The sequence below is a fragment of the Panthera uncia genome, chromosome X (genome assembly GCF_023721935.1).
Source record: "Panthera uncia isolate 11264 chromosome X, Puncia_PCG_1.0, whole genome shotgun sequence".
Lineage (NCBI taxonomy): Eukaryota > Metazoa > Chordata > Mammalia > Carnivora > Felidae > Panthera > Panthera uncia.
In genome coordinates this window covers 87,509,658-87,537,306 of record NC_064817.1, presented here as the reverse complement: position 1 = coordinate 87,537,306, position 27,649 = coordinate 87,509,658, and the positions used below count along the sequence as shown (strand labels likewise).

The 27,649-nt window shown below is 41.6% G+C and overlaps 2 protein-coding genes across 2 annotated transcripts in view; one reads left to right on the top strand and one right to left on the bottom strand.

The window, feature by feature from the left end:
- The window catches only part of TRPC5 (transient receptor potential cation channel subfamily C member 5), a 132,994-nt gene that overhangs the window by 36,984 nt on the left and 68,361 nt on the right, over positions 1-27,649 (top strand). The window lies entirely within an intron of this gene.
- TRPC5OS (TRPC5 opposite strand) lies at positions 465-26,879 on the bottom strand. The gene is made up of 4 exons (XM_049644202.1): positions 26,749-26,879; positions 17,171-17,217; positions 7,455-7,543; positions 465-2,488 (listed from the first exon to the last, which is right to left on the bottom strand). The coding sequence occupies exon 4, from the start codon at positions 2,378-2,380 to the stop codon at positions 2,045-2,047; it is 336 nt and encodes a 111-aa protein (XP_049500159.1). The 5' UTR covers positions 2,381-2,488; positions 7,455-7,543; positions 17,171-17,217; positions 26,749-26,879; the 3' UTR covers positions 465-2,044.

Sequence of the window (27,649 nt, the reverse complement as noted above, 5' to 3'; positions counted from 1 at the left end):
ATTTCTCTGTTATTCTTCTTGGTTGCTACATGTATAGATTTCCTTGTTTAACTGTTACCACTAATCTTCCTTTAGAAAAGTGCTCCTAATGGAATGATGGGATGAACCATTTCTTCTTGTTTTCCCAGTGCTATATTTTAGTTAATTTGGCACAGTCCCTTTGCACTGCATCTCTTATTTTCCATTTTGGACATACTGCATAGTTAGAGTCCCCTACCCAAGGAAAGTAATGCTCAATTTGTCCAATTAGTACAACAGCAAAGTCCCTCAATCTGTTGTCTGGTATGGCTTGTCATTATCCACAGTAGTTGCTTGATGATAAAACTTGGATTTCTCCTCTTTGTCTTTGTTCATCCGTCCAAGTGTCCTGGATCCTCCTCTACTCTTTCAGTCTTTCAACATAGCAGTCTTCTGTGGAACTTTCTCATGCTAACATGTTTGAGTAGCTCCGTAAGTTCTTCTGATTTTCAAAAGGGTCTTTGGTAGCTTTTTTTTTTTTTTTTTGATACAGCAGTCTTTTTCTTCAATTTGTTACATGTACTTATCCTGAAATTCTGTGGCAAACTGATTTATGTCCCTCCTGCTACTGCTCATCCAAACAAGACCTGGCTGTGTAGTCTATAATTTCCACCCTCCATTTGCCTTTAAAAGCAGCTAATTGTCTATGTATGTAGACCTCGCTTAGGATTAGATGCAGCATCTGTATTTTAATCTTTTTGACAATAATATGCTTTACTACTCTATATGAATTGGTATAGTCTGGTTTCCATCCACATGGATGAGCTTCTATATGTCATTTCTTCACAATTTGCATATGTCAATTTGTCCTAGCGACACTTTTATGTCTTTGCCGAGTTGTTGGCCGTGTTAAGAGATGCAAAGGCCATTCCCTAGGAAGGAGGACCACAGTGTCCATGCGCTTGTATGAAGGGTAGCTGTTTTTCCAAATGGAAATGAGACTACTGAATGGCATGGGAATTAGTATGACCAATGAATTCCCCATAAATTTATTGGGTCTCTTTCTGTTTTGATATGGGGGGGCAGTCCTCCAACTACTCCATTTTACCCTTCTGATATTTCTAGAATTATTGTGGCTAAATACCAGTCCATATTTTATTTAAGTTAATTATTGCTCCCATATCGTAATAGTTAAGATTTCTGTGTCAAGGGTGCAGCAGGTTAACTATAATAAGCCTATCAACTATTCTTTATAAATCTAACTATACTAAAGAAGATATACTTTATCCCCTTCCATTTGTGGACCATCATCTCTGAGCCTATGCCATAAAGCATTTGACTCTCCATTGGTGAACAGCCCTTGTAGGGCTTTGTTTAGGCCTTCCGGTGATAGTACTACTCTCTTTGTTATCTGGTATAATTTGCCCTTTCCATTTGGGAAACCATATGGAAGACTCATCGTAGTGTGCATTTGAGGGAACAGTCGTGCATCGGAACCTCTTGGCCTCAGCTTTTTCAAAGGTTTCTCCCTGACAAAAGTTATCCGAAAACTTTTCTACAGTTTATCAGCTTTTTCAAAATTGCACCCTTTAGTTGACACATCCTCTCCTCAAGGCCTAGTAAGTAGTTATATCTTTTCCAGTAAAAGTGTCCCAATGTTGTTCTGTCTGTGTGATGTATTCACTATAATACCATCATGGGGGCTATTCCTTTTTTGGTTTCCATTCATAGCACAGTGAAATTGGGTTCCAAAATGTGATCTATCCATGAGGTCTTCACTCCATTGTTAAGTGAGAAATTTCTTGTTATGCTATTGTTTGCTTCTGTTCTTAGGAATTCTAACAGGTGAACAAGTGCAAGCAGGGAAGGAATCATAAGGCTCAAGTCAGAGCTTTTAAAAGGAATATAAAGAGGAAAAGAGACCAGCTTCTACTGGCAGTAAATCTAATATTACTTGTTCTATAAGGTATTAATAATGAAAATGTACGGAACTAGGAGAAAACTCATTGCTAACACTCAGAAAAATCAGAATATCTTTAAAACAGAAAAACTATCTGTTCTCACGTGCCGGTGGGGGCATGTGGTCTTATCCACTTCTTAAGTCATCATTTAGGCCAGAGAGAACATCTTCATATAAGTCTTCTATGTCTAACATTGCTTGATCTATGTCAAGGATTAGGTCTTCATCATCTCTTGGTGTAAGTATTGATTCTAAATCTGAGAGCTCAGCGAGCTCTGGCAGCGTATCTTCTTCTTGAGGAGAAGACGCAGCTTCTCCCATCACTTGTGCTGCACCATTTTGCTCTGCACAAGGCATTTGCTCTCGTGCAATCAGCTGTAAAAGCTCTTCAGCGATCCTTATTAGCTGGGCAATACAATCAACAAGCCCATCAATCAGCACAGGGATTGATACGGACTCCATACCTCAATGACCTCCTCAGTAGATAAATATTATTAAAAGCTGTAGCTCTTGGTGACAATGGATCCTGTGGGACTGGCAATGGTACTATGGTTGGAAAACAAAGCAGATCTAATAATAGAAAAGAGAAACATAAAGATTAGTATCCTTAGGCTTTATCTATCCCACAGTTTCTGGCTATAGGATGAAGTTAAAAGAGCATCCCTAGTTACTGATCCTCCTTTTTGTTGGCCTTATGAGGATCTACTACTCCACTCTCTTTCCTTTATACTTCTCATTCTCTCTTCATAGAGGAATTGAGGGCAAAGAGAGTATAGGTTACTTGTCCGTCTTTCACGAACATCTCTATAGAGGAAGTTATATTCACTCAGAGTCTTTCAATTAATTCTGTCTTTATTAGCACTTTACCCCATTGCCACTTGTATCTGGTGCTGCTAATTCTTTCTGTGTTTTTAGCATCCCATTCATTAAGGTTTCCAGCTGCCCCTCCAGCCTGGGGAATTTGTGAAATGAAAGTCCCACAGCCGTTGTCTTTTGTCAAATTTTGGACAACTTCTGTTATAACGTTAGTTCCTTGGTCATTTCCTATTACTGCCAATATTTCACATCTAGCAGCTAGTTCCTTCAATTTTGTCTAAAGCCGTGGACATACGATTCTCATCTGCATGTCTGGCGTGCTCTGCAAAACCTCTTCCTCAGTTTATACTTGTATGAGGCAATATTCGTTGTTTCAAAAAAATCTAAAGATTGGTCCAGTATAATCTACTTCACGTATGTGTCTGGTTTAACATGACCTCTTAAAAATGAGTTTTTTGCAGATGCAAGTTTTTCATAATTTGACATGTCTCGTCGTATTGCTAATTCGTTTGTTTGATTCATACTTTTCTCCCCACTCTTCCTCATCTAGGACATTCATGTCCATAAGTCCTGAGGCTTCACGCGCTCATTTTGCAACCTTAAATTGAACTGACAAAGGAGCTGAGTTAGGACTTGGAGTCCCCGAGACTGTAGAGTCTACATTAGTTTGGGGGGTCAGATTATCTCCTCTTTTAATATTCTGTCTTTCCATTCTGATGAGTTGGTATATATCCTACATAAATTGCTAAATTTCTTTTGTTGATTTATTTTCATATCTCCGTTCACCAGATTGTTTTGCCTGCAATAGTCCAGTCTGTAATTTTCCATTTATTATGGCATACATCTCCAGTCCATGGCTGACCAGTTTAGCTATATACCTTTGACCAATTATTTTTGTTGGTATATATACACATTGAATTTCTAGCCACCAGTCCTACAAATTGGACTGGTTTTATTTCTCCAGCCTCAGTCAAGCGTTTCCTAGTAGAAAGTATTAGGGAGCAGCTATCTGTCTCACTCCTTTAGGATATTGCCAAATCTATCAATACCCTTTTCTAACAATTCTGACCAGAGCGGGGCCCAAAAACCACAGGCATTACCTCCAGCTAACTGTACTCCTTAGACCTTTATCAGAGTACAATAAACCACTGGCCAGAGGATCTGTGATTTTCACATGGAGCTTGCTGGTCTCCACGGGACCTGCTTTGACCCACTCACTTATATACTATCTCCATTTAGCATAAGTTTTTTCAGAACCACACATTTTTCTTTGTCCAAAAATCCTGACAGTACACATAAAGTTTGCCCCAGTAAGGATCACAGCCATGATGACCAGAAGGCACAATTATGGTTGGAGGTAACTTCCCCTCTGAAATTTGGGAGAATGGATATTAGAGGTTATTTTATTAACTTAAAGAATCTCTGCTTTTTGATTAGAGAAAAAGCAGTTTGGTGGAAGGAAATAATGGAAAGAAATCATGCAAGGAATTTGGCATTACTGTAGAGCATATATCAGCTCTTCGGAAGGGAAACACAAAAGAAAGGTGTGTGCTAAATATTACTAGGGAGTACCATCACATTTTTCAAAGGAAGCAATAACCTATTATGACACCTTTAGCCCAAGGGCACAAGACAAATACACTCGCACAAAACTTATTTGACTTCTGGCTTCTCTTTTACCCATTTTGTTTCTCAGCTTCTCTACCTCCCACTAGAACTCTTTTTATTTCTCCTCTTGCTCAATATACCTCCATTTATTCACCTCTGTGTTTCATTCTACTTGACTCTCTCTGTATCTCCATCTTCCACTATCCCTTCCCATCATCTTTTCTTCCATCTCTCCCGAAACTGGGCAAAACTGCCAAAATAGATTGTATTCCACTTAATGAATTGATATTGATTTGACAAACTTTTACGTTCTACAATCTAAATGTAAAATGCAGAGAGGTAGCACACTTCATATTTTGCTGTTTTATAAAGATAAATGTAGCTACTTATTACATACGCAAACCTTGATTTATTTCTTCTATCACTTGGTCACCTTTAAGAGGGAAAAAATTCCTGACCTAGCCTTAACCCTGTTGACCATCGCGTTAACTAATCCACAATTCCTGTCTTCAGAGCATCTTGAAACCTAGGACCTGGGGGTTTAGGGAAGGCAAGGAGGATGTTGAGAAACTACTAAGTACTGTAGTACTAAGAAAGAGGAAGAGTATAGTTGTGGTAATTTTTAAAGCAACCAACTTCTGACACCTTAGTTTGCTTAAAGGGGTATTTTGGATAGTTTGTGCCTAGCCTCAACTTACATTAAGGGCCCTTTTTTTTATATAACTCTTATGTATTTCGTTTTTTATTTTTATTTGTGTTTTATTGAGGTCAAATTGGCATATAACATGAAATTCGTTTCAGGTGTACAACATAATAATTCGATATTTGCATATATTACAAAGCGATCCCCACAATAAATCTAGTTACTACCCATCAGCATACAGTTAACGCCCTTCACCCTTTTCACCCAACCCCCAACCCCCTTCTGCTCTGGTAACCACTGATCTGTTCTCTGTATTTATGACTTTTGCTTTGTTTTGTTTATTCATTTGTTTTGTTTTTTAGATTTCACATATATAAGTGAAATCATATAGGATTTGTCTTTCTCTGCCTGACTTATTTCACTGAGCATAATACCCTCAAGGTCCTTCCCTGTTGTTGCAAATGGCAAGGCCTCTTTCTTTTTATGGCTGAGTAGTATTCTATCGTGTATATATACCACATCTTCTTTATCCATTCATCCATTGATAGACATGTATGATGCTTCCAGGTCTTAGCTATTATATAATGCTGCATTGAACGAATCTCTTCCGATTCGTGTTTTTCTTTTCTTCGGATAAATACCCAGAAGTGGAATCACTGTTCTCATAGGGTAGTTCTTATTTAATTTTTTGAAGAACCTCCATATGTTTTCCACAGTGGTTGCACCAATTTATATTTCCACCAACAGTGTTATGAAGGTTCCTTAAAGGCCTTTTTATTAGCTATTCCCTCTACCTGGGATCCCTTTTCCCCAGGAAAAAAAAATGGATGGCTTCCTGTCATTCTGGTCTCAGTTTAAAGATAATCTCCTCAGATTTCTGACCCTCAAGCCTAAAAAACTCCCCTGACCATCCCTTTCTCAAGCATACGGTGCATTTTTGCATTATTGTACCGATAGGTTGGAGGGAGGGACAACTACTACTAGCTCTTTCATTCAGTAAATATTATTAAGTTGCAGCCGGGGTAGCAAGGGGTAACAAAGATAAACCGATTCATCAAAACACACCAGAAACAAGATGAGCAGCAGTCCACCGTCTGAGAAAATAGTCACAAAGCAGATATCTGACAAAGAACTTATAACCAGAATATATAAAGAGCCCCTACTGGGGGATGGGCTGTGGGGGAAATGGGTGAATGGAGCCAAAAGGTACCAACTTTCAGTTGTAAAATAAATAAGTCATGGGGATATAATGTACAACATGAGGACTAAAGTGAATAATATTGGACTGCATATTTGAAAGTTAGTAAGAGAGTAGGTCTCAAAAATTATCATAACAAAAAAAAGTGTTTTGTAACTATGTACGGTAACCAGATGTTAATGACATTTATTGTGGTGAATATTTTACAATATATACAAAGATCAAATCATTCTCTTGTGCAGCTGAAATTAATCTAATGTTGTATGTCAGTTATACCTCAATAAAAAAAAAACAGTGCCCCTACAACTCAATAATAAAAAGATATAAACCAATTAAAAACTGGGAAGATATGGACAAACATTTCACAAAGGAAGAAAAATAAATAGCTAATAAGCACATGAAGGCATATTCAACATCATTAGTCATCAAAGATACACGAGTTAACTTCACAATAATACTCTAAACTGGCTAACATTAACGACTGACAACACCTGATGTTGACCAAAGATGTAAAGTAACCAGAATTCTCACACATTGCCGGCGGGAGTGTAAAAGGGTACAACCTCTTTGAAAATGTCTTGCAGTTTCTTATAAAACTAAGCAAGCACACACTTGATCCCAGCAATTCCACTCCAAGGTATTTACCCCAGCGAAATGAAATTCACAAAAAGACTTTCAGAAGAATGGTTATAGCAGCTTTATGCATAATAGTGCATAATAGCACAAAAAAACAGCTGTCAATCAAAAAGAGAACGGATGAACAAAATGTGGTATATTCGTACAATGTAATACCAATCAGCAAGAAAAAGAAAGCCAATACTGATAGGGACCACAGCATGAATGCATATCAAAAACATTATACTTAATGAAAGAAATCAGACATGAAAGAATGCACGCTGTATGATTCCATTCATATGCCATCCTAGAGAATGCAAAATGATCTATGATGAAAAAAAAAACAGAATAGAGGTTGCATCTAGGGGAGCAGGAGCAAAATTTGCCTCACTCGGGCCAGACCTGACATCTCATTCTAAGCAGGGATAGAATTGAGAATTCTAAACAGGGATAGAATTGAGAATGTTAATCTCATTTGCCATCCCTGGAAACTGGCTGAAATCCAAGTTGACTGTGAGTCCTAAGGCAGAGGGATGGAGACATCCTGAGCAGTGCCCTCAGGGATCCTCATCATCTGTGAAAAAAAGGTTGAGTCCCATTTAATCTGCCCTTCCACTGACCTACTGAACTGGCCCAAACACTCATGAACTACTCACCTGTGATAGAGCCGAGATGGATGAGAAAGTCAAGGTTCTATGGAATGTTCTCTGGACGTTCACGTGGGATGCGAATGGTCCTGTCCGAACTAAGAAAGAAAACAAAACAAAAAGAAACTGCAAAATCAACAAGTAAAGATATCCCTGATCTGTGGAAACAAGAACAAGATGAACTAAAATTTCAAAGAGCACAGAACCCTTCCTAAATGACCTGGTATTCGAGAGTTTTTTGCTTCACTGAGACGTCTGCTAATTCTGGGCACAAGTTGAAGATGAGTTTTGTCCACAAGGCAGAGGGACTCGACAGTGGAAAAGGAAAATTCTGCATAACATTTGAGGTTAGTGTAATGGATTGGAAATTAGAGAAGCCTGAAATGCAGGGCTAGTTTTCTTCATCTGGAAGTCAGCTGAATTAGGCTCCTTTCTGAGCAGGGAAAAGCTGGGTGGAATTTCCCACAGTCTCATGGTACTTCAGAGACAAATTCTCACTCGAGGGAAGGGGACTGCCACAAAGCACACTACCAGTGCCTCCTTCAAAATGTTGCCTAGATTTTGAAACTGTGAGGGCGTGGGGTGGCTAATGAGTCAAGAAGCTCAAAACCGTCCCCAAAGAGCACTCTGGATAAAGAGATTCTAAAATATTCGAGGAGGGGCGCCTGGGTGGCTCAGTCGGTTGAGCATCTGACTCTTGATTTCAGCTCAGGTCATGATCCCAGGATCGTGGGATTGAGCCCCGCGTCAGGTTCCACCCTGAGCATGGAGCCTGCTTACGATTCTCTCTCTCTCTCTGCCCCCCTTCCCTGCCCGCTCTCTCCCTCTCTAAAATAAAATAAAATTAGAATAGAAAAAATAAAATAAATAAAATAAAATAAAACATACAAGGGTATACAAAGGGCTTAGTAGAGCCAAAACATCTTGAAGAAGAACAAAGTTGGAAGACATATACTATCAGATATCAAAGCTAGTTTCACAGCTACATAATTTTAACAGCTTGGTACTAGCACAGGGACAAAAAAATCAACAGAAGCATGACCCTTACCTCACATCACATACCAAAATTGAAAATAATTGTAAATGGATCCTAGACCTAAATATGAACGATAAAACAATAAATCTTCAAGATCAAACTGTAAGCAAATATCTTCATGACCGTGGTAAGCAAAGATTTCTTATCTGACACAAGAAAACATGAACTAGGAAAGAAGACTGATAAATTGGATTTCATAAAAATGAAGCACTTCCACTTATTACAAGACACCTTAAGAGGGTGAAAAGGCCAATCACAGACCGGGAAAAAATATTCACAATAAGTACACATAATGAAAGGCTCGTTTCCAGTATATACCTATATTTTTATACTCTTTCAAATCAGTAAGAAAAAAAGAGAATCCGTGTTTTAAAGAGAATCCGTGTTTTAATGTTATAAGAATTAAATGGCACCTGAGAGAAGAGAACATCTGAATGACCCACAAGCATGTGAGTAGGTTTTCATTACTGCTCATCAGAAAAATGCAAATTAAAACCACAATAGGACACACAGAAGCCTACCAGAATATTTAGCTTTGAAAAAAAAAACTTAACAATACCAAGCATTGAGAAGAACATGCGTTGGAACCCTCATACATTGTTGGTAAAAGTATTAACTGGTACAACTACTTTAGAAAACTACTAAAACCGGGGCACCTGGGTGGCTCAGTCGTCTGAGTTCCGCTCAGAGGTCATGATCTCTCGGCTCGTGGGTTCGAGCCCCTCATCAGGCTCTGTGCTGACAGCTCGGAGCCTGGAGGCTGCTTCAGATTCTGTGTCTCCCCCTCTCTCTGTCCTTCCCCTGCTCACACTCTGTCTGTCTTCCAAAAATAAACATGAAAAAAAATGAAAAAAAAAACTACTAAAACCAAACATACCTCTATTGCATGACCTTGCAATTCTATTCCTAAGTATACAGCCAAAAGAAAAGTGTACAAATGCCCACAAAAATGCACGGACAAGAATGTGGAAAGGCACCAGATGTATAAAAGTGCATACTGTATAAGTCCATTTACATGAAATTTTAAAACAGGCAAACAAATCTATGGAATGGAAGTAAACGAAGTAGTTACCTTTGGGTGGGAGGATACTGACTAGCAAGGAATATGAAAATGCTTTCTAAGGTTCTGGAAAGGTTCTGTGTCATGATATGATTATATATGTTTAATTTTTTTTAGTGTTTATTTTTGAGAGAGAGAGAGCATGAGGAGGGGCAGAGAGAGGGAGACACAGAATCCAAAGCAGACTCCAGGCTCTGAGCTGTCAACACAGAGCCCAATGTGGGGCTTGAACTCACAAACCCGTGAGATCATGACCTGAGCTGAAGTCGGATGTTTAACCAACTGAACCACCCAAGCGCCCCTGATTATATATGTTTAAAAAAAACATTCAGCTGGGGGCGCCTGGCTGGCTCAGTCAGAGGAGCATGAGACTCTTGATCTCAGGGTCATAAGTTCAAGCCCCACGTTGGGTGGAGAGATTACTTAAATAAGTATTTTAAAAAAAAAATCAGCTGCACCCTTAAAATTTGTGTACTTCACCATATGTATGTTATATCTCAAAAAATTGTTTTACTTTTAATTTCAGGTCTCTTTCCTATAACACCAGTAAGGACAGCAAGACAGTGATGAGGGTCTCGCCAGGGTTTAGCAAGCCAGTCATCACAGCCAATGAAAATGGAGTGAAGTCCGAAGGTACAGAGAAGGGTCCTCATGTCAGTGCTTAGTAAACCAAGAGAGCTTTATAGCGAGATGGAGTTATAAATTGACACAAGATGACATAACCCACATCTTACAGAAAGACAGCTAAGGGCAGAGGCCATGCTAGCCATCTGATAGCTAGGGTCTTTAACCCCACAGGTTTTTATTCATCTCACTCTTATGACATTTTTGTCAGCCTAACGAATCAACAGCCATCATTTTTCTTTTAGCTGATAGTCCTACCCTGCTATTTTGTGATGCTCATAACTAGCAAACTGGCAATAAGTGTCTAACAGCAGGATGGAAAAGGAGCAAAGGAATCCAAGTCCTCTGGGTCTATGTTTATAGTTGATAAGCTTCTCTGCATCAGGCAAGGTAAATTAGTTCATAGCCAAGGGGAACAGAGGCAGCTATGTGGGAGAGATTAAAATGTGCCTTTGGTGAGTGTAGGTGCCAGGTTCCTATCTACGAACAGTAAACTTTTATTATTTTAAATTTTTTTAATGTTTATTTATTTTTGAGAGAGAAAGACAGAGCACAGGCGGGGGAGGGGCAGAGAGTGGGGAGACACAGAATCCAAAGCAGGCTCCAGGCTCCAAGCTGTCAGCACAGAGCCTGATGCGGGGCTCAAACCCACAAACTGTGAGATCATGACCTGAGGCGAAGTCTGATGCTTAACTGACTGAGCCACCCAGGGGCCCCTGAACAGTAAATTTTTTCATAATGTTTTCTTCTCTGGTGCTGCAGCACTATTTGGATACATGCATTCAATATAGATTTAAAAAAAAAAGCACCCCCTCAGACATTACTTCTCATTGCTTTCCTCCACACTCCTGAGGAAACATCAAGAGGTCCTTGTCCCCAAAAGTCAAATTTTATAATTTTGACATAGCTGGTGCTTTCTGGGGGCGACAATGAACAGCGCGACAGTATTTACCCTTTAAACTCCTTTTTTAAAAAGCAACAAACCTTTGCCTTTAAAAAAAAAAACTGTGTGCAATAAGGCATTTGCCTGTTATAGGATCTGACATTTAAAATCCCCATGAACCATCTTTAATTTATCAAGAGAGAAAGGAAAGGATTGTGCAGCTGAGGAGCTAAACATGGTCCCTTCTTGAAAATATATGAAAAATTCAAAACAGAAACTGGAAAAAGGAGGGAGTAGGAAATGTCCTTATGGTCAATTTAAACTGAAGTCTACTGAATTTCTTTCCTCCTCCTCCAAATTTGCTCACTGCTGCAGAGAGAATCACAAATTCTTGCTTACCCTTCAGAAAGACGACTTAGTCACCGGAGAAAAACAACCACTTTTGAAACTTATCTCTTCGTTATTTTCCTAGACAGACAAATAGCTTCCTCAAAACACTATTCAAACGTGAAAACAGGCCCCCCCCATCTTGACTTGGTGGGACCCTGCAGAGGCTTGTCCCTGAATCTTGGCTGTTGTGAGAAGCCCCCAGGCCCCCCAGAGAGCCTGAAAGGAGCTGTAATACTTCTAAAAAGATTCTTGGCTTTCAAATATTATCAGTGCAGAGGACAGGGTCTAAAGTAAGGAAAACAAAAACAAAATTTGGGAGTAACAGGAAAAGGGATTCTATTTCCACATCTTTCCCCAGATTTGTGAGAAGGAAAAAGGCAAATTGTTTTTGTTTGTTTACTTGTGTATTTTCTTTGGGAGAGACAGTAATATGATGCCAGTGGTTGTAAGGGTAGGATCTGTGTCAAACAGGTCTATGTTTGAATCTCAACTTTTCTACTTACTAACTGGAAGGCTGCTCAACTCCTCTGCCTTAGTTTCCTCAAAATGAAGGTAATAACAGTTGTGAGAAAGAGGAGTTCATATATGCAATGAGTTTAGAATGGTGCCTGGTATATAGTAAGCTCTCAATAAATGCTAGCTAATGTAATTGTTCTGGAGAAATTCCAGGATCCAGGAAACAGTGTGTGGTGCATCCTGAGTACTGTCTAGTGACCCCTGGAAGGTAGGAGGGGAGATAGCTGCAGGTATTACAAAAACTAGAAGGAGGGCACCCGGGTGGCTCAGTCAGTTGAGCATCTGACTCTTGATTTCCGCTCAGGTCACGATCCCAGGGTCGTGGGATCGAGACTCATGTCCGGCTCTATGCCGACTGTGAAATCTGCTTGGGATTCTCTCTCACCCACTCTCTCTGCCCCTCTCCTCCACTTATGCACTCTCTCTTTTTCTTTCTAAAATAAAAAAATAATAATAAAAATAAAAACTGGAAGGAAGTACCAGATTTATCTCATAGATAGAACTGACATGACTTTGAACTTGGGTAAAGATATGAGAAAACAGGACTGTCTTGTAACTCTTGCTCCCACCTAACCCTTTCAGGAGACCTGAGACCAATCAGGTAGGGAATCCTTGAGGATTAGTGGATCTTCCTCGCCTAACTCCTTCTTGCCTTTGAAGCACGTGCTTACTCTGGCTTCTAGCTCTGGCTGGTAAAAGCTGGCTACACATCAGACTGCTCACTGGCTATTATTCCTCCAGTGTATTTGCCAGCTGTGTGGAGAAGTCCCTCCACTTGACCTTATGGCAATGAATCTTTCAAAACATTAACTAGCGATTCCTTGGAAACACTTGGAAAGTGATTGGCAAAGTCTAAGGCAAGATAATGACGGCTATTACCCCGTGTCTGGCATGGCTTCACCTGAACCAGCCCAGACTTCCAGATCTTCTCATGTGAATCATTTGGGTGAGAAAGGGGGCATGATATATATATATATATATCATATCATATATATGAATATATTTGTATACTTTTTATCCTCTACCATACTAGCTTGGATTTAGCCCTGAGTTCCAAGAATACTTCTCAGAAGTTTGACACAAGCAAAACTAAGCACCAGTCAGGGCCTCCTCTCTGTTTCTGTGGCAAATGCCAGCTTGCCAGAAGAGACCCGATTCATTTCTTTTTCCACCTGGAAAAAAGATCAGAGGTCATATAGTTCTTCCTGCTGCCTGCAAATGTGCTTACTGCTTATCCATCAAAGGAAGAGTGTTTCTGTTTTTAAGGATCTCAAGATAAGAATCCATAACCTCCCTTGGCAGTTCATTCCAGTGTTTCATGGTTTCCTTCTACTGCTAATTACATCCCCAGTACCTTCACATACATTAACTTACTTAATCCTGATAACATCCTGTGCAATAAGGATTATTCCTTTTCTTACGACTGAGGAAGTGAAAGACCCAAAGATGATAAGTGAGTTGCCGGGATTACCCAGCTGGTTAGTAGCAGAGCAAGAGTAAGAATCTGATTCTTTGCTCTCTCGACCCTCTGTGCTGTCCCTTACACTGGGGTCTACCTAGTAATGCTCTGGGAGGAGCTCCCAATCACCAGCAGAATAAGAAGCAGTGTTAAGAAGGCAACAAGAACACAAGATGGCCGTGGTGGGTGGCTGACCAAGTGGCTCAGAGGACACAAGTCCCCTTGAGGGGAACCATTTCATTGTCCTCATCCTCACATACAATTGTTCCCAGGGTGCACCTACAGTTAGAACGCTCTAGTGAAAAGGAAAGATGCCAAAAACCTAAAGGAACAGTAAAATCACCCAAAGACCATATACTGATCCATGGAAATAAAAAAATAACACTTCTCCATTTTTGACCTCTGAGACAGATATAATCAGAATAAATTGGAGGAAGGGAGGCAGAGAAGATGCTTGTTAATATCCTATAAAGAAAAATGCTTTGCCCTCGGGCATGAATTTCTTATTTCCTTTGCCTCTGAAGATTTCAAACCTCCACCACTCGAGGTTCCCGAAGGGGCCAAAGGTTAGCATTTTAAACATGGGTGAATAGTTCATCCCATTATCTATATGCTTGGCACTCAGGAAAGCACATCAGGGCCACAGCTCTTTGGTCTGGCAAGAGCCCTCCCAATATGAGACCAGCCTGCTGCTCAAGTGAAAGCAAAAGGCTGGATGAAGTTGTCCTTTCAGGATCACTCGCGGAATTCCCTTTTTAATATTAGCTAGAGACGGGAATCTCAAGGCACGCTTGCTCGATATTACCAGGTTAAATATTTCTGTTCTAAAACACACACTTTTCATTAAGTATAATGGCTACTCCACTTAAGTATCCTTGTCCAGGTCCCCAGTGGCTTCCACACTTGACATGGCTGATCACTCCCCAAGTCGTCCTCTTCTCCACTGATAGCTACTTCCTTGATGATCTCCCACAGGCTGTAAATAACGCCTATATGCAGATGACTCCCAAGTTTATTTAGCTACTTCAGACTCTTCTCCAGAATTTCATCCTTGTATATCTAGTTGCCTTCACATGTGGTATCTAAAACTCAGTATCCCCAAAACTGGATCCTTGGTCTTCCCTCCAAAACCTACTCTACCTATAGCCTTCTCCAGCTCAGTAGATGGCAAGTCTATCCTTCTTACTACTCAGGCTAAAAAATCTTGAGTTTATCTTTGACTCCATTTTTTCCCCCACAGTCCACAGCCAACATCCTTTTGGCCCTACCTTCAAAATATTTTATTTTAAATAATTTTATTTTAAATAAAATCTAGGGGTGCCTGGGTGGCTCTGTCGGTTAAGGGTCTGACTTTGGCTCAGGTCATGATCTCACGCTTCGTGGGTTGTGCTGGGCCGCGTCGGGTTCTGTGCTGACAGCTGGGAGCCCGGAGCCTGCTTCGGACTCTGTGTCTCCCTCCCTCTGCCCCTCCCCTCCTTGTGCTCTGTCTCTCAAAAATACACATTAAAAAAAATTAAATATATATATTCAAAATCTAATAACTTGTCATTGTCAACCACCACCATATACCTCTCACCTTGCTTATTTCGACAGCCTCCTGAGAGGATGTCCTGCGCCTCTCTCCAGTCTCTTCTCAACACGACAGCCAGAGTGATCTCTTTAAAATACAAGTCACACCATATCTCTCCTCCTCTAATGGCTCTGCATTTCCTTCAGACTAAAGAGAGCCCAGATCCTTATAATGGCCTGCGTGGCCCTCCCAGATGTAACCTGCAACTTCATTTCTACTTCTCTCCTCCTCCCTCTGTTCCAGCCCCTCTGGCCACTTTGCCATTCCCCAAACTCTCCCAGCCCACTTCCTCCGTAGGCACTTTGCACTGGCTGTTCCTTCTGCCTGGAATGTTCTCAGCTCAGGTATCTGAATGACCAAATTCCTCACCCCCTTCAAACCCTTTGCTTACGTCTCACCTTCTCAGTGAGCACTACACATGCCACCCTTTTAAAAATTTAACTTCCCCTTCCCCACCTGGCATGCCTGGGTCTTCCTTATTCCTTATTCTGTTCTATTTTTTCACGGTTCTTATAACGTATCACTTTCTATACATATCGTACAGCTTACTTATTTATCATGATTATTATTTTTTTAATGGCGCCCCTCTCTAGAAGGTAAACCCCAACAGGACAGTGATCTCTGTTTTGTTTAAGGGTGCCTAGTGGGTACTTAATAAATAGTTGTTGAGTGAATAACAGGACTAATAATCCTTTAACATTTTTATAGGACTTTATACTTTTTCTATGTTTTCACATTATTATTTCATCATCTGATCTTCACGGTTACCATATGGCATAGACAAGGGCAACACAGAGTTTATTGCCTCCATTTTCCATTTAGGAAAATTGACATCCAGAGAGTAAAGACGATGTCACATAGCTAGAATGTGATAGAATCAGAAACCTAGTTCTCTGCTCTTTTTCCATAGCCTCCAACGTTACATTGCAGAGCCCCCAGTCCTCAAGGAAAGGCCTTCCAGATCTTTTGTTAGGAGAGAGATATGCCCTGCCTATGCCACAATGCCTTGAAGCTAAATGTGTTTCACCAGCTCATGGAGATACAAACACATGAAGTCATCTAAAGACCTGAGTTCATGTGGGGAAGCACCATGTGAATGTCAGAGAAAATAATGCCATTCCCAAATGGCGCTCTCTTCGAGAAAGAAAGCAACGTTTGAATCTACCAGCTGCTCAGCCGAATAAATCATTTGTTTCTTGCTAACCAGCTCTGTCTTCCTCTCGCACGAGACAGTAAACCAAATCGTTCTCCAAAGCAACTTAACAGCAGAAAGCAGGAAATCCCAGTCCAAGAAAGCATCTCTACAAAAAGTGCATCCGAGTGGCCTCGTCCACAGTGCCACCATCCAAGCCACCGATCAACCACGTTGAAAGCTCTCACCCTCTATCACTGCCACACAAGAAGAATGGAGGCTGTCTCTTTAAATGTACCACTGAAGAGGAAGCTGGTGTTGCCTTGGCAGAGGTGGGGGGAACAGGATACTTCATGCTTGGCACATTGCTACCATTGGCATCCAATCCAGAAGCTGCTACATTCTGCGGGGGTGGCAACTATTTTGTCCTCAGGATAACATAGTGGAAGATACAGCTATATTTACATACAGGCTTTTTCACAGAGACACCTGTCACCCCTGGTAGGCTTACAGGAGGCAACAGAAATGGCACAGCCGGGAAAAGGCAAGCCAAGTTCTCAGTGCCTTCTGGCAGCTGAATCCACAGTAACGGAGAGGGAGGCCTGATCTCTTTCCCTAGTCCCCAAAATGTCATTACGACATGGATGCATCAAGTCGCCCTCCCAAGAATTACCGAGCAGACCAAGTTTACCTTCAGTGTCTCCATCCTTTGATCACAGCAGGTCAAGTACTTGAGGCTTGACTCTACTACCAAAGTCAGCTCTGCTGCCAGACTCAACAAACACCCCCCTGATGAGACGACAAGCATCAGTTCAATAAATAAACCTCAGGCTGAAACCGGAAGTGTCACTGCGAGTACAGCCTACCAAATGCCTGAGGGACTTCAGATAATAGACGTAGGTAAGCACCTCTGACACCTGACAGACACCTACTGAAGTGTTTGACACTGAGGAAGGAGAGGGGATGGAGGAAAAAGAGAGGTTATTTTTAAAGGGGAAAGAAAAAAGAGATTCGGAGGCAGAAGAAACTGAGTTCAAGTTTAAAAGGTTTCTTACCTTGGGCAGGCCACTTCAGCTCACAATAGATAACTCACTTTCCTGATCTGAAAAATAAGGATGATGATAACACGTTGAGCAAGTATTACTTTTGTAACTTAGACAACTGTTAATTATGGGGAGATGCCCCTTTGCTGTAGCTTAAAAAAAAGAACAACCTGACTTTTGAATTCAAACATTTTGAATTTTGATTTCAACTCTGCCTTTGACACTGACCGGACAGCATCAAGGAAGGCACTTCCCTGTAAACTGGAATTTATTCATCTGTGTATTAGGGATGATGATAACAACCATCTCAAACAGATGCGCTAATAATCAAATGAAATAATGTTGAAAATCTGTTTTGTAAACTATAAACTAAAACTATACACTACAAATATGTTTTGTAAATTCCAAGGCAAAGAAAAGTTGTTTTTAAAGACCCTGACTAGAGCGACCAATCAGTCTGGTTTACCAGAGGCTAAGGGATTTTCTAGGACCCAGAACTTTGCTAAATATGGAAAGTCTTGGGCAAACTGGTATAAATTGGTTATGCTAGTCTTGACTAGCCTTGAACAAAGTGAAGGCCTAAATAGGCCTTAACTGGGATGACTAGGCCTTAACTAGACGTAGGCCCTGGCTTCCCCATAACTAAACTCTAACTAGGCATTAACTAGGCCTAGGCCCCGGCTTAGACTTAACTACACTCTGATTAGGACAAAGCTAAGTTTAGCCCCTTCTGGGCTTTAACTGGGTTAAATAGACCTTAAACAGACTCAGGCCCTTGTTATGCCTTAAATGAGACTCTGGCTATCTATGTCTTCTCTAGACTTAGGTCCTGGCTGCGCCCTAACTACACTCTGACTATATGTTAATGAGGCTTGGTCCGTGGCTAGGCTAAATGGGCTCTGACTAGGCTGATTAAGTCTTAGCTGGGCTTAGGAACTTGATATCCCTTAACTAGATTCTGACTATGGCTTCCCTAGGCCTTAATTAGACTCCAACTACACCTTGACTATACTTTGACCCTGGCTAGGATTTAAATAGGTTCTAGCTAGGCCTAAACTATGTTTATGTGGGCTGGCTAATCTTTAACCAGTCTTAGGCTCTGATTGGGCCTGAACTGAATGAACCCTAAGCCTCAAATGAGCCCTGACTAGGCCTTAACTGAGCTGATGAAGCCTCAACTGGGCTTTGGCCCTAGCTGGGCCTTAAATAAACTCACTAGGCCTTAACTTGACAAACTATCCCTTAACTAGTCTCAGGCTCTTGCTATACATTTACTAGACTCTTCGGTTCTGAATAAACCTTCACTGGGCTCTGACTAGGCCTGAACTAGGCTTTACCCCTAGTTAGGCCTCAACTGGGCTGGCTAGCTTTTAACTAGGTTTGGGTTCTCTGAATACCTTAACAAGACTGACTAGGCCTTACTAGGTTCTGACTAGGTTTGAATAACCTTAGGCCCTGGATCTGTCTCAAGTAGTTTCTGACTGAAACTTAAATAGAATTTGGCCCTAACTGGTCTCTGACTAAACACAAACTAGGTTTAATCCACAGCTAGTCCTTTTCATACTCTGAGGAGATCTTACACCATGTTGGTTAGCTTTTAACTAGGCTTAGGCCCTGCCTATATCTTAACAGACCTCTGGGTAGGCCTTGACTAAGCTTAGGCCCTGGCTATACATTAACTTGTTTCTGACTAATATTTAACTAAGGTTAGGCTTTATCTGGGCTCTGGACAGACCTTAAATAGGCTTAAACACTGACAAGGCTTTAACTAGAGTTTAACAAAATCTAAACTAGGCTTACATCCTGGCTGGGCATTCACTGGGCTCTAACACTCAACTAGGCTGAAGCCCTGACTAGAACTTAACTAGCTCGGATTATAGTTTAACTAGGTTTCGACCCTAGCTAAGTCTTAACTAAGCTCTGACTAGAACTAAACTTTTTTTTATCCCCTTACTAGGACCTAAATAGACTAGGACTAGGACTTAACTAGGCTTGGGTCCTAGCTAGGCCTTAACTGGTGTTTGCCTGGACCTAAACTAGGCTAGGGCACTGATTGTGCTTTGACAACACTCTGATGAGGCCTTAACCAAGCTAGCTAGCTTTTAACTAGGCTTAGGACTTGGCTAAACTTTAATAAGACCCTAATAGGCCTTAACCATGCTCTGACTAAACCTAACTATACTCTGACTAGTAATTAACTACATTTAAGCCCTGGCTGTGCCTTAACTAGACTCTGACTAGACCTTAACTATGTTTAGGCCCTGGCAGGGCCTTAACTGTGTTATCCAGACTGTAACTGGGCAACTAGGCCATAAGTAGGCTTAGGCTCTAGTTTTATCTTATCTGGGCTGACTAGCCCTCAGGCTGACTAGGCCTTAACTAGGCTTTGAACCTGGCTGCGCCCTGGTTAGGCCTAACTATGCCAAGGCCATGGCTTAATTAGGTTTGAGCCCCAACTAGGCCTCATCTAGGCCTTATCTAGACTGTGCTCCTGGATAAGCCCTGACTTTGCCTTAATTAACCATTGGTTAGACCTTGACTAAATTGCAGTTAATAGGACTGTACATGCCTAAGGCCTCTTTACTAAAAGTAACTTCAATTAAAAACTCCCTTCAGCTCGAGGCACCTGGGTGACTCAGTTGGCTAAGCGTCCAACTTCAGCTCAGGTCACGATCTCACAGTTTGTGGGTTTGAGCCCCACGTCAGGATCTGTGCAAACAGCTTAGAGCCTGCAGCCTGCTTCGGATTCTGTGTCTCCCTCGCTCTCTGCCCCTCCCCCGCTCACGCTATGTCTCTCTCAGAAATAAATTAAAATGTTGAAAAAAGTTTTTTAAAAAACCTCCCTTCAGCTCTCACCCCCACCCTCACTAGTTTGCCTCTGCCGTTACCTCAATTATCCTGCAGTTTCAGGCTGCACTCTTGGACATAAAAAAGAACGGACATAATCCTACCTTATCCAACTGCAACAGGAAATAAACTCCTTCTAGCCTCACTGCAGCCAGATGTATTTATACTGTAACACAGGAAGCAACCCCTGAATTGATAACCCCCCAAGAAACCAGGGGACCCTCTTTTAGGTAACACACGACCCGGAACCTTTTTGCTTAGTCAAGGTGGTCTTGCAACTCCTTCTAGGACACTTACATTTTGTAACAAGTTTGTAACAGATATAGAAGAAAGGGTTCTCCAGTACAGGAGGTACTAGGCATTCCCACAGCTTTTGCACGCAACCAAGTCCAGGAGGTACGTCAACAACTTTGCACGTACCTCAAGTCTGGGAGGTACATACATCAACAGCTTTTGCAGCAAGTGCAAGAGATACACCTGCAGCTTTTGCATGTAACTCAAGTGCAGGAGATACCCCTACAGTTTTTGCAGTAACTCAAGTGCAGGAGATACCCCTACAGCTTTTGCCCTTACGTGCAATTGGCAGTTAAGAAGAAAGATGTCAAACACACCACAACTGCACTAAAGGGAGTATAAATAAGCTTCACAAGGCTGAACTCAGAGCATTTGTTCACTTTGGCTCAGCTAATCATTTTTGCCATCCTTCTCAACTTAAAGAGGCCTGTACAGTCCTATTAACCCTGCAAGTACAGGATGACTCAGTATCAGCCCTGAATGAGCTGAGATCTGTGGGTACTATCCATGGCAAGATTCACAGGCTAGTGCCTGAACAGGGCCTGATCTTGTAGAATATAACCACTCCTTATATCAGGCTGCGTACCACAGTAGGTCAAAGGGACTGATCTGGGCACTGGGATCTGGAAATTCATTCATTCATTTATTCATTCATTAATCCCATAAAAGTGGATTGATCACCTGCTATGTGCCTGATATGGTGCTGGGTTCTGGGAATATGATGGTAAGCACAAATAACCACAGCCCTAGCCCTCGTGGGGTTTTCATTCTAGAAACAAAACCAAGGGCAGGTCTGCACAGCAATGAGTTGAAGTGTAGATAAGAACAATCTGTAGCCTACAAAATCACAGGGCGGAGTCAAAAGTGATGGGAAAAGCTCAAAATGAAAGAATAGCTGAAGGAATTGGGGGGAAAGAGCTAGGCAAATGGCCGGGTGGTCAGAAAAACAGCAGCAACAAATGAATACCATCCTCACTTTACAAAGATGGAAACAGATTGTTGCTGAAGATCACATGGCTGTAACTGGCCGAGATAGGATTCCAGCCCAGAACTGATGGACTCCAGAGCCCAAGTGCTTTCCAGGGTCACCACACTACAGGACTGATGTCTGGCCTTAGAAACCTCAGAGAATGAAGGAAAGAGCTTTAAGGATCTTCAGATTCCTTTACTAAAGCCACTCATCACCAGCTCAGTCTTTATTATTCAGTTCTGCCCACTTCATGAGGATGGGAAAGAGATGATTTTGATGGGAAAGAAAGTGTGAAAATTTGGTGACAGACCTCCAGGCATGTGGCATGGACAATGGCTGGAAAGGAAAAGATGGTTACAATTGTATAAAACCTCTGAGCTATGACCACTTTTGTGGGAAAAGAAGCAAAAAAGGACACTTCGTGAAGATTCTTTCCTGGTAAATTACTGAGAAAGGGTAAGAATAACCAGGTTTATGACTGTTGAATGTAACAAAATTCTCTGAGGATTTACAGTAATCCCTGGGGTTGTGAGAAATGATAATGCTTAATAATCCACATTCTGCAACAGAACAGTGAATTCTTGCATGTAAATATGCTATCTATATCAAACAAAAATAAAACTAAGTCTCAGGGAAACAAAAGCCTAGCCCCATCCCTTTAATTTATTCACCTTGACCCAATGATGGGAGGGAGTTCATTGCATAAGGGCGTAAAGGGGAATTCCAAGGTTATTCCAGGTACCCAACCATCACTCAGTTAAGTCTTGGGAGATGCCAGTTGGTTCTGCATTTCTCCTCCCTCTCTCTCCTCAAAGTGACTCAGAAGCAACTTAGTAATGTTATAGAGAACCTCTCCTTTGGTGGCAGCTAAATTCTCTAGCCCCGCTCTCTGGTCAAAGTGTATAGTATATTCTTTCAATATTCTCCCTTCTTATTTATATTCTATATATTCAGTATAGTCTTCAATCCTCCTGGAAGATCCTGAAGGGACGCAATGTACTCTCCCCTCAAAGCCTGCTGGCAGGCTAACTCCAATATCCATTATCCAATGGGAAAGAAGTATCTCCAATATCCATTGGGAAAGAAAATGGCTCCATCACCTGATTTGTCAGTGCCACAGAATTCAGAAATTCAATATCACACAATCAATGGCAGGCTTCCCTTTCTAGTTCTTTGATTGTTTCCTAGAATGAGAGGTATCTTGTCTTCTAAACCAGAAATAATGTGATAAGGAGAAAAAGCACATGCAGTATAAGAAACAAAATGTGTTTTTCTAGCTTCTTCCACTCCTACCCCCACCGTCACCACCACCACCACCACCATGTCATCCCGGGCAAGTCATTTATACTTTCTGGTCCACAGTTCTTCCTTCTATAAAATGGAATCGCTTACCCATTTGAAAAACAAAATGGAGAGAAAGTGGACCAGATAAATGAATCACATTAGCATAGTGTATAGGAGCACAGACTTTGGAGTTAGATCGAATGGGTTTGGATCGCAGCTCTGTAACTTTGTAGCTATATGCCCTTGATATGTGATTTAACATCACTGAGCCTCATATTTTCTGTCCTGTAAAAAAGAGGCCAGATACTGATAATATCTATTCCATAAGGCTGTCGTGGAGCCAAAATCCAAGAATATATGGAAAATTCTTAGTTCAATAAATCAACATGCTCCAGTAAGAACCAGGAAGAATGAGCTATGCCTTGCTCAACCTTACTCCTTTTATTCATAACACTTTTTGGTGTCTTAAGAGTATTTATCATGTACTCGATAAAAATGTACTGACTGGTTTATTGCACTTTCCCAGAAAGCAGCAGTAGGAAGATTCATAGGGCACTACCAAGGAACCTTCTGAGGTTCTGGAAAATGGTGATAGAACAGGACAAGATATCATTTTTTTTCCTTATCCTCACCCCCAGTCGAGCTCAACCCACATGAAATGTCTTTGGGGAACCATGGGCCCCACTGGGATGATACATAAAAATGTCAGGAAGACACTTCAGGTTTAACCTAAAGAATGAGAGCCCAGGACTCCTGGGTTCTCCACTCTGCTCAGGCAGTGAAAACTCCTGTACCTTTATTTTATACATCTTCTCTTTCTCCGAGTCCCCCAACCTCTGACCATTCTCTGAGGAGGCTACAGACAGAGTTATAATATAAATATTTGAAAAACACTTTGAAAAGAATGAGTATTAGTAACTACTAGTTACACGTTGTGAACAAATTAATAAATGCTTCGCTTACAGTTGTAGAAACATTACAAACCACTACTGTAATTAGATGTCTCTGGCTTTGCTTTGATATTCAGGATCATAAGGGAAGTGTGTTGACATCATTTCAGTACTTTGTGTTTAAGTGCGAGCACTGAGCCATTAACTCACTCCAGGGAGAGGCAGAGAAAGAAATGAGTTTAAGGGTTTCAGAACTGAAAGTGAGTAACCAGGGAAAGTTATACATCCCCTTTGGAGGCTGTGAACTGGACACCAATGTTTTTCGATGGGAAACGGCTTTGGATTGCCCCTGCTGAAGGACAAGGGGGTAACTAAGCTAGGCTCAGGTCACCTAGATTAGTGGATCTCAACTGAGTCAATTCCCACACCCTCCCTGGGAGACATTTGGCAACCTCTGGAAATATTTTCGGTTGTCACAACTGTAGGGTGGTGATAAGAAAGTGCCACTAGCAACTAGTGGGTAAGGGTCAGGGATACAACTAAACACCCTAACAGTGCTCAGGACAGTATCCCAGAACAAAGACTTATCCTGCCCAAAATGCAAATACCGTGGAGGTTGAGAAGATGTGAACTAGAGAATCTTTCCACCCTTCCCAACTTAACAACTAGCAAATATTCTTGAAGGCCTTTCTTGTGGGCACTATGGGAGATCTAAGCCATGGTCTCTGCCCTAGGGAAGCTCAGAGTTTCGGAGCGAGACTAAACACGCACACTGAAGCTACTAGAAAATAAAGAAGTATATCACACATAGTTATATTTTTTCCTACATAGTGTGGTATAGCCCCTGGTGCTGTGGGGACTTTGAGAAGGAGGAGAACAGCAGGCATGGCAATAATTCCGAAAAACTTAAGAAGAGCTGGATCTTGGGGTGCCTGGGTGGTTCAGTCGGTTAAACGTCCAACTCTTGGTTTTGGCTCAGGTCATGATCTCATGGCTCGTGAGTTCCAGCCCCACGTCAGGCTCTGTGCTGACAGAGTGGAGTCTGTTTGCTATTCTCTCCCACTCTCTCTCTCTCTCTCTCTCAGAAAATATACATAAAAAAAGAGTTGGATCTTGAGCTGGTATTTAAAGGAGAAAACTATTCTTTCTCTTCCCCTCATTGGTGGGAGAAAGACGAATCTATGCTACTCATACTTCCTTTCTTCTCTTTCTCTGATCAGCATCTTATAATCTGATTTCAGAACGCCACAGACTCTAGGACTCCACAGAAACTGTTCTCTTGTAGGTGATCAGTGATACATGAATTACCAGAACCAATCTCCTGTCCTCAATATTAATCTTCCTAACCTCCACCCTTTTGAAATTCCCTTCCTCCCTGACATTTTTTCACATCATCATCCCTTCTGGTTCTCTTTTGCCCTCTTGTGGCTCAGCCTCAGATTTCTTTCCACAGCCAACCTGTACACATACAGGTGCCTCAAAGGGCAGCCTGCTGTCTTATTCACTCACCTCTTACTCTTAGTCAATTATGTTATTCATTCATTTATGTTCACAAGGATCTAGAATTGCACAGGGGATTTGAGAGAGGTATAATCTCATGCTGTGTATTCTCCCTTAGTTATTATCCCCAGTCCTGTAGTGTCACCCATCTTTTGTCATAGGCAACCCCCCAAACTATGCCTCTTGACTCTGATGTCCTTTGTACACACCGCTTCTACATGCCCAAACACCTCCCGGACACTGTCTGCATACACCTCCAATCCAACATATCTTTTTTTTAATCTTTTTTTTTTTGAAAGAGAAAGCAAGCAGGGGAAGAACAAAGGGAGAGGTAGAGAGAAACTTAAGCAGGCTCCGTGCCTAGCGCAGAGGCTCGATCTCACAGGGCTCGATCTCACAACCCTGAGATCATGACCTGAACCAAAATCAAGAGTTAGATGCTTAACCGACTGAGCTACCAGGATCCTGCCCCCAACCCCCCACAACAGATCCTAAACTTAGTGTGACCAACTCATCTCAGTTTGCCCAGGACTTTCCAGGTTTGAGCACTGGAAATCCCATGTCCTGGGAATTCCTTCGATATCAGACAAATCTGGACCATAAGTCAACCATACCTAAAACGAACTTCTCAGTATCTGTCCCAAACCCAGTCCTCCACCTGTTCCCTTATATGACATAATGGCAGAGATACCCTCAACTCTCCTTTACCTTACACCCCTTCGTGCAGTTGAGTGCCAAATATTGTCATATCCACCTCCAAAATATCTCCATAATCATTGTCTCCTTTCAACTCCCACCACTCTAATTCAGGCCCTGTTACCTCTCACTTGGAAAGTTACAACAGACTCCTAATCAGCCCCCCACCATCTCCAACCGCTCTGCCACCACATCGCCATCCCTTTTGCCAGTTAATCTTCCATATGGCCAAGATTGGGAGAGCATTCTGCAACACAAATCTGAGCACGCATAGGTCATTGTCTCAGCAATATGAGGTCTTGCAAACTGAATCCTAAGAATAGTGTTAAACCAAAGCTCCCCGGTATTTGGGCATGGTGACTACACAGTGTGATACCTAAGAAATGTGGCTGTGAGTGACTAAAACGCCCCCAGTAATATTAAGAACTGTAAGAAAAAAGGAAAAGCAAAGCAAAGCAAAACCAACCACCATATTCTTCAGAAGCCCAGCATTTCTGAGTCTGTTGGTTACAATTTTGTACCTCATTTCTTCAGAGAAGCATATGACAACCACAGTTAAGGCAAGTAAGCATTGCTAGGGAAGTCTGGGTAGTGTAGATCAGTTATGACCTTGATCCTCATCGGAAACAGAATCATCTGGAAGTTACATTACGCAGAAACTAAGATAGTTTGAGAGAGAATCCACTTGTTCCCTTAGGCTATTAGGTCTTAACTTGTCTGTGGTCCTCCTCCAAATTGTGGTTGCAAGAGCCATAGGCTTTCCACCCCTGGCTGGCAAGAAACAAAGAGAATTGGCTTAAATGGTATTTCTGTCAGTGACAGGAAATATGTATCCCATTTGAATAATGGACACAGGGCTCCAAATATAGATTATAAGAAGTGAAAACTGACATCTGAAAGAGAAGGGCAAGTGCTTTCCCCAAGGGGGAAAGAGAGCTCATCCCTTCCTCCCTTAGCAAAACATATCTATGCTCAGTGTCCTCTCCAACACTTGCAAGTGGTGAATTGTTTATGAAGGAACTCATCTTGGGAGTGAAGGGTTGCCCTTCACAGAGTCATTAGAAAAAGATGGCCCTCAGAAATAGAAGTGCCATATCCCAATGGCTTACCTGTCAACTGTAGGAGCTTCTATCACATTGCAAGTAACTTCCTCTTTCGTCTGGGTAATTAAGAGATGGTGGCCACCCAGTAGAAGGTCCCCTGGCTAAATCTCTGCCTTTCTCTTCCCAAGTTCTCTTCTATAGTCCTTCTGTTGTTTAGGAGGACATTGAAACATTGAAGCATTTCATTTATCTCCCAAAGACCTTACTTCTGATATTCATTATCCCTTCACACACACACACACACACACACACACACACACACACATCCCTTCTTTGTTTAATAGTAGCAAGACCTTCTTTCTCCCTAAACCTGGGAGATGTAGGTCATGGTCTCTGCCCTACAGGAGTTGAGAGTCTAATCAGGGAGACCAACCAAGCACAACTGAGAACAAAATGTATCCCAAGTCTTCTTTTTGATTTTTCTATACCTGCTACAGGAACTTGGAGAGTGGGGAGGTTAGCACACACTGAAATCTTGAAGAAAATTTCAAAATTTTCCAAAAAAAATGGAATCTGAGTCCATTTGAGGGTAACACTGGGAAAGAACTTTGAGGATTAAAGAAAAAAACCCCACAGAATGGGGGCGCACATTCTCTCTTGCTCTCTCTTTCACATACACACACACACACACACACCTCACTTTGGTCACATATTATGGTTCAAGCTTATTCAAGATTAAAGCATTAAACAGCTTATCCCAGAGTAAATCCTCTGCTGACAACCATCCTCTAGGCCAAAACCACTATGTTCACTGCCCTGCCCTACTGATGCCCCACCTCTCCCTCCAGCCTCAAACTTCAGTCTTTTATTCAGCAAACCCAAGGCCCTAGAAAAGTCAGCAAGAATAGGAACAAAACAAATTCAAGTATTTGGTATTTAAGTGACACTCACTATGTGCCAGGCACAG

Excerpts from the sequence above, each read along its gene's own strand:
- TRPC5OS (XM_049644202.1), bottom strand. The coding sequence starts at position 2,380 with ATGGAGTCCGTATCAATCCCTGTGCTGATTGATGGGCTTGTTGATTGT.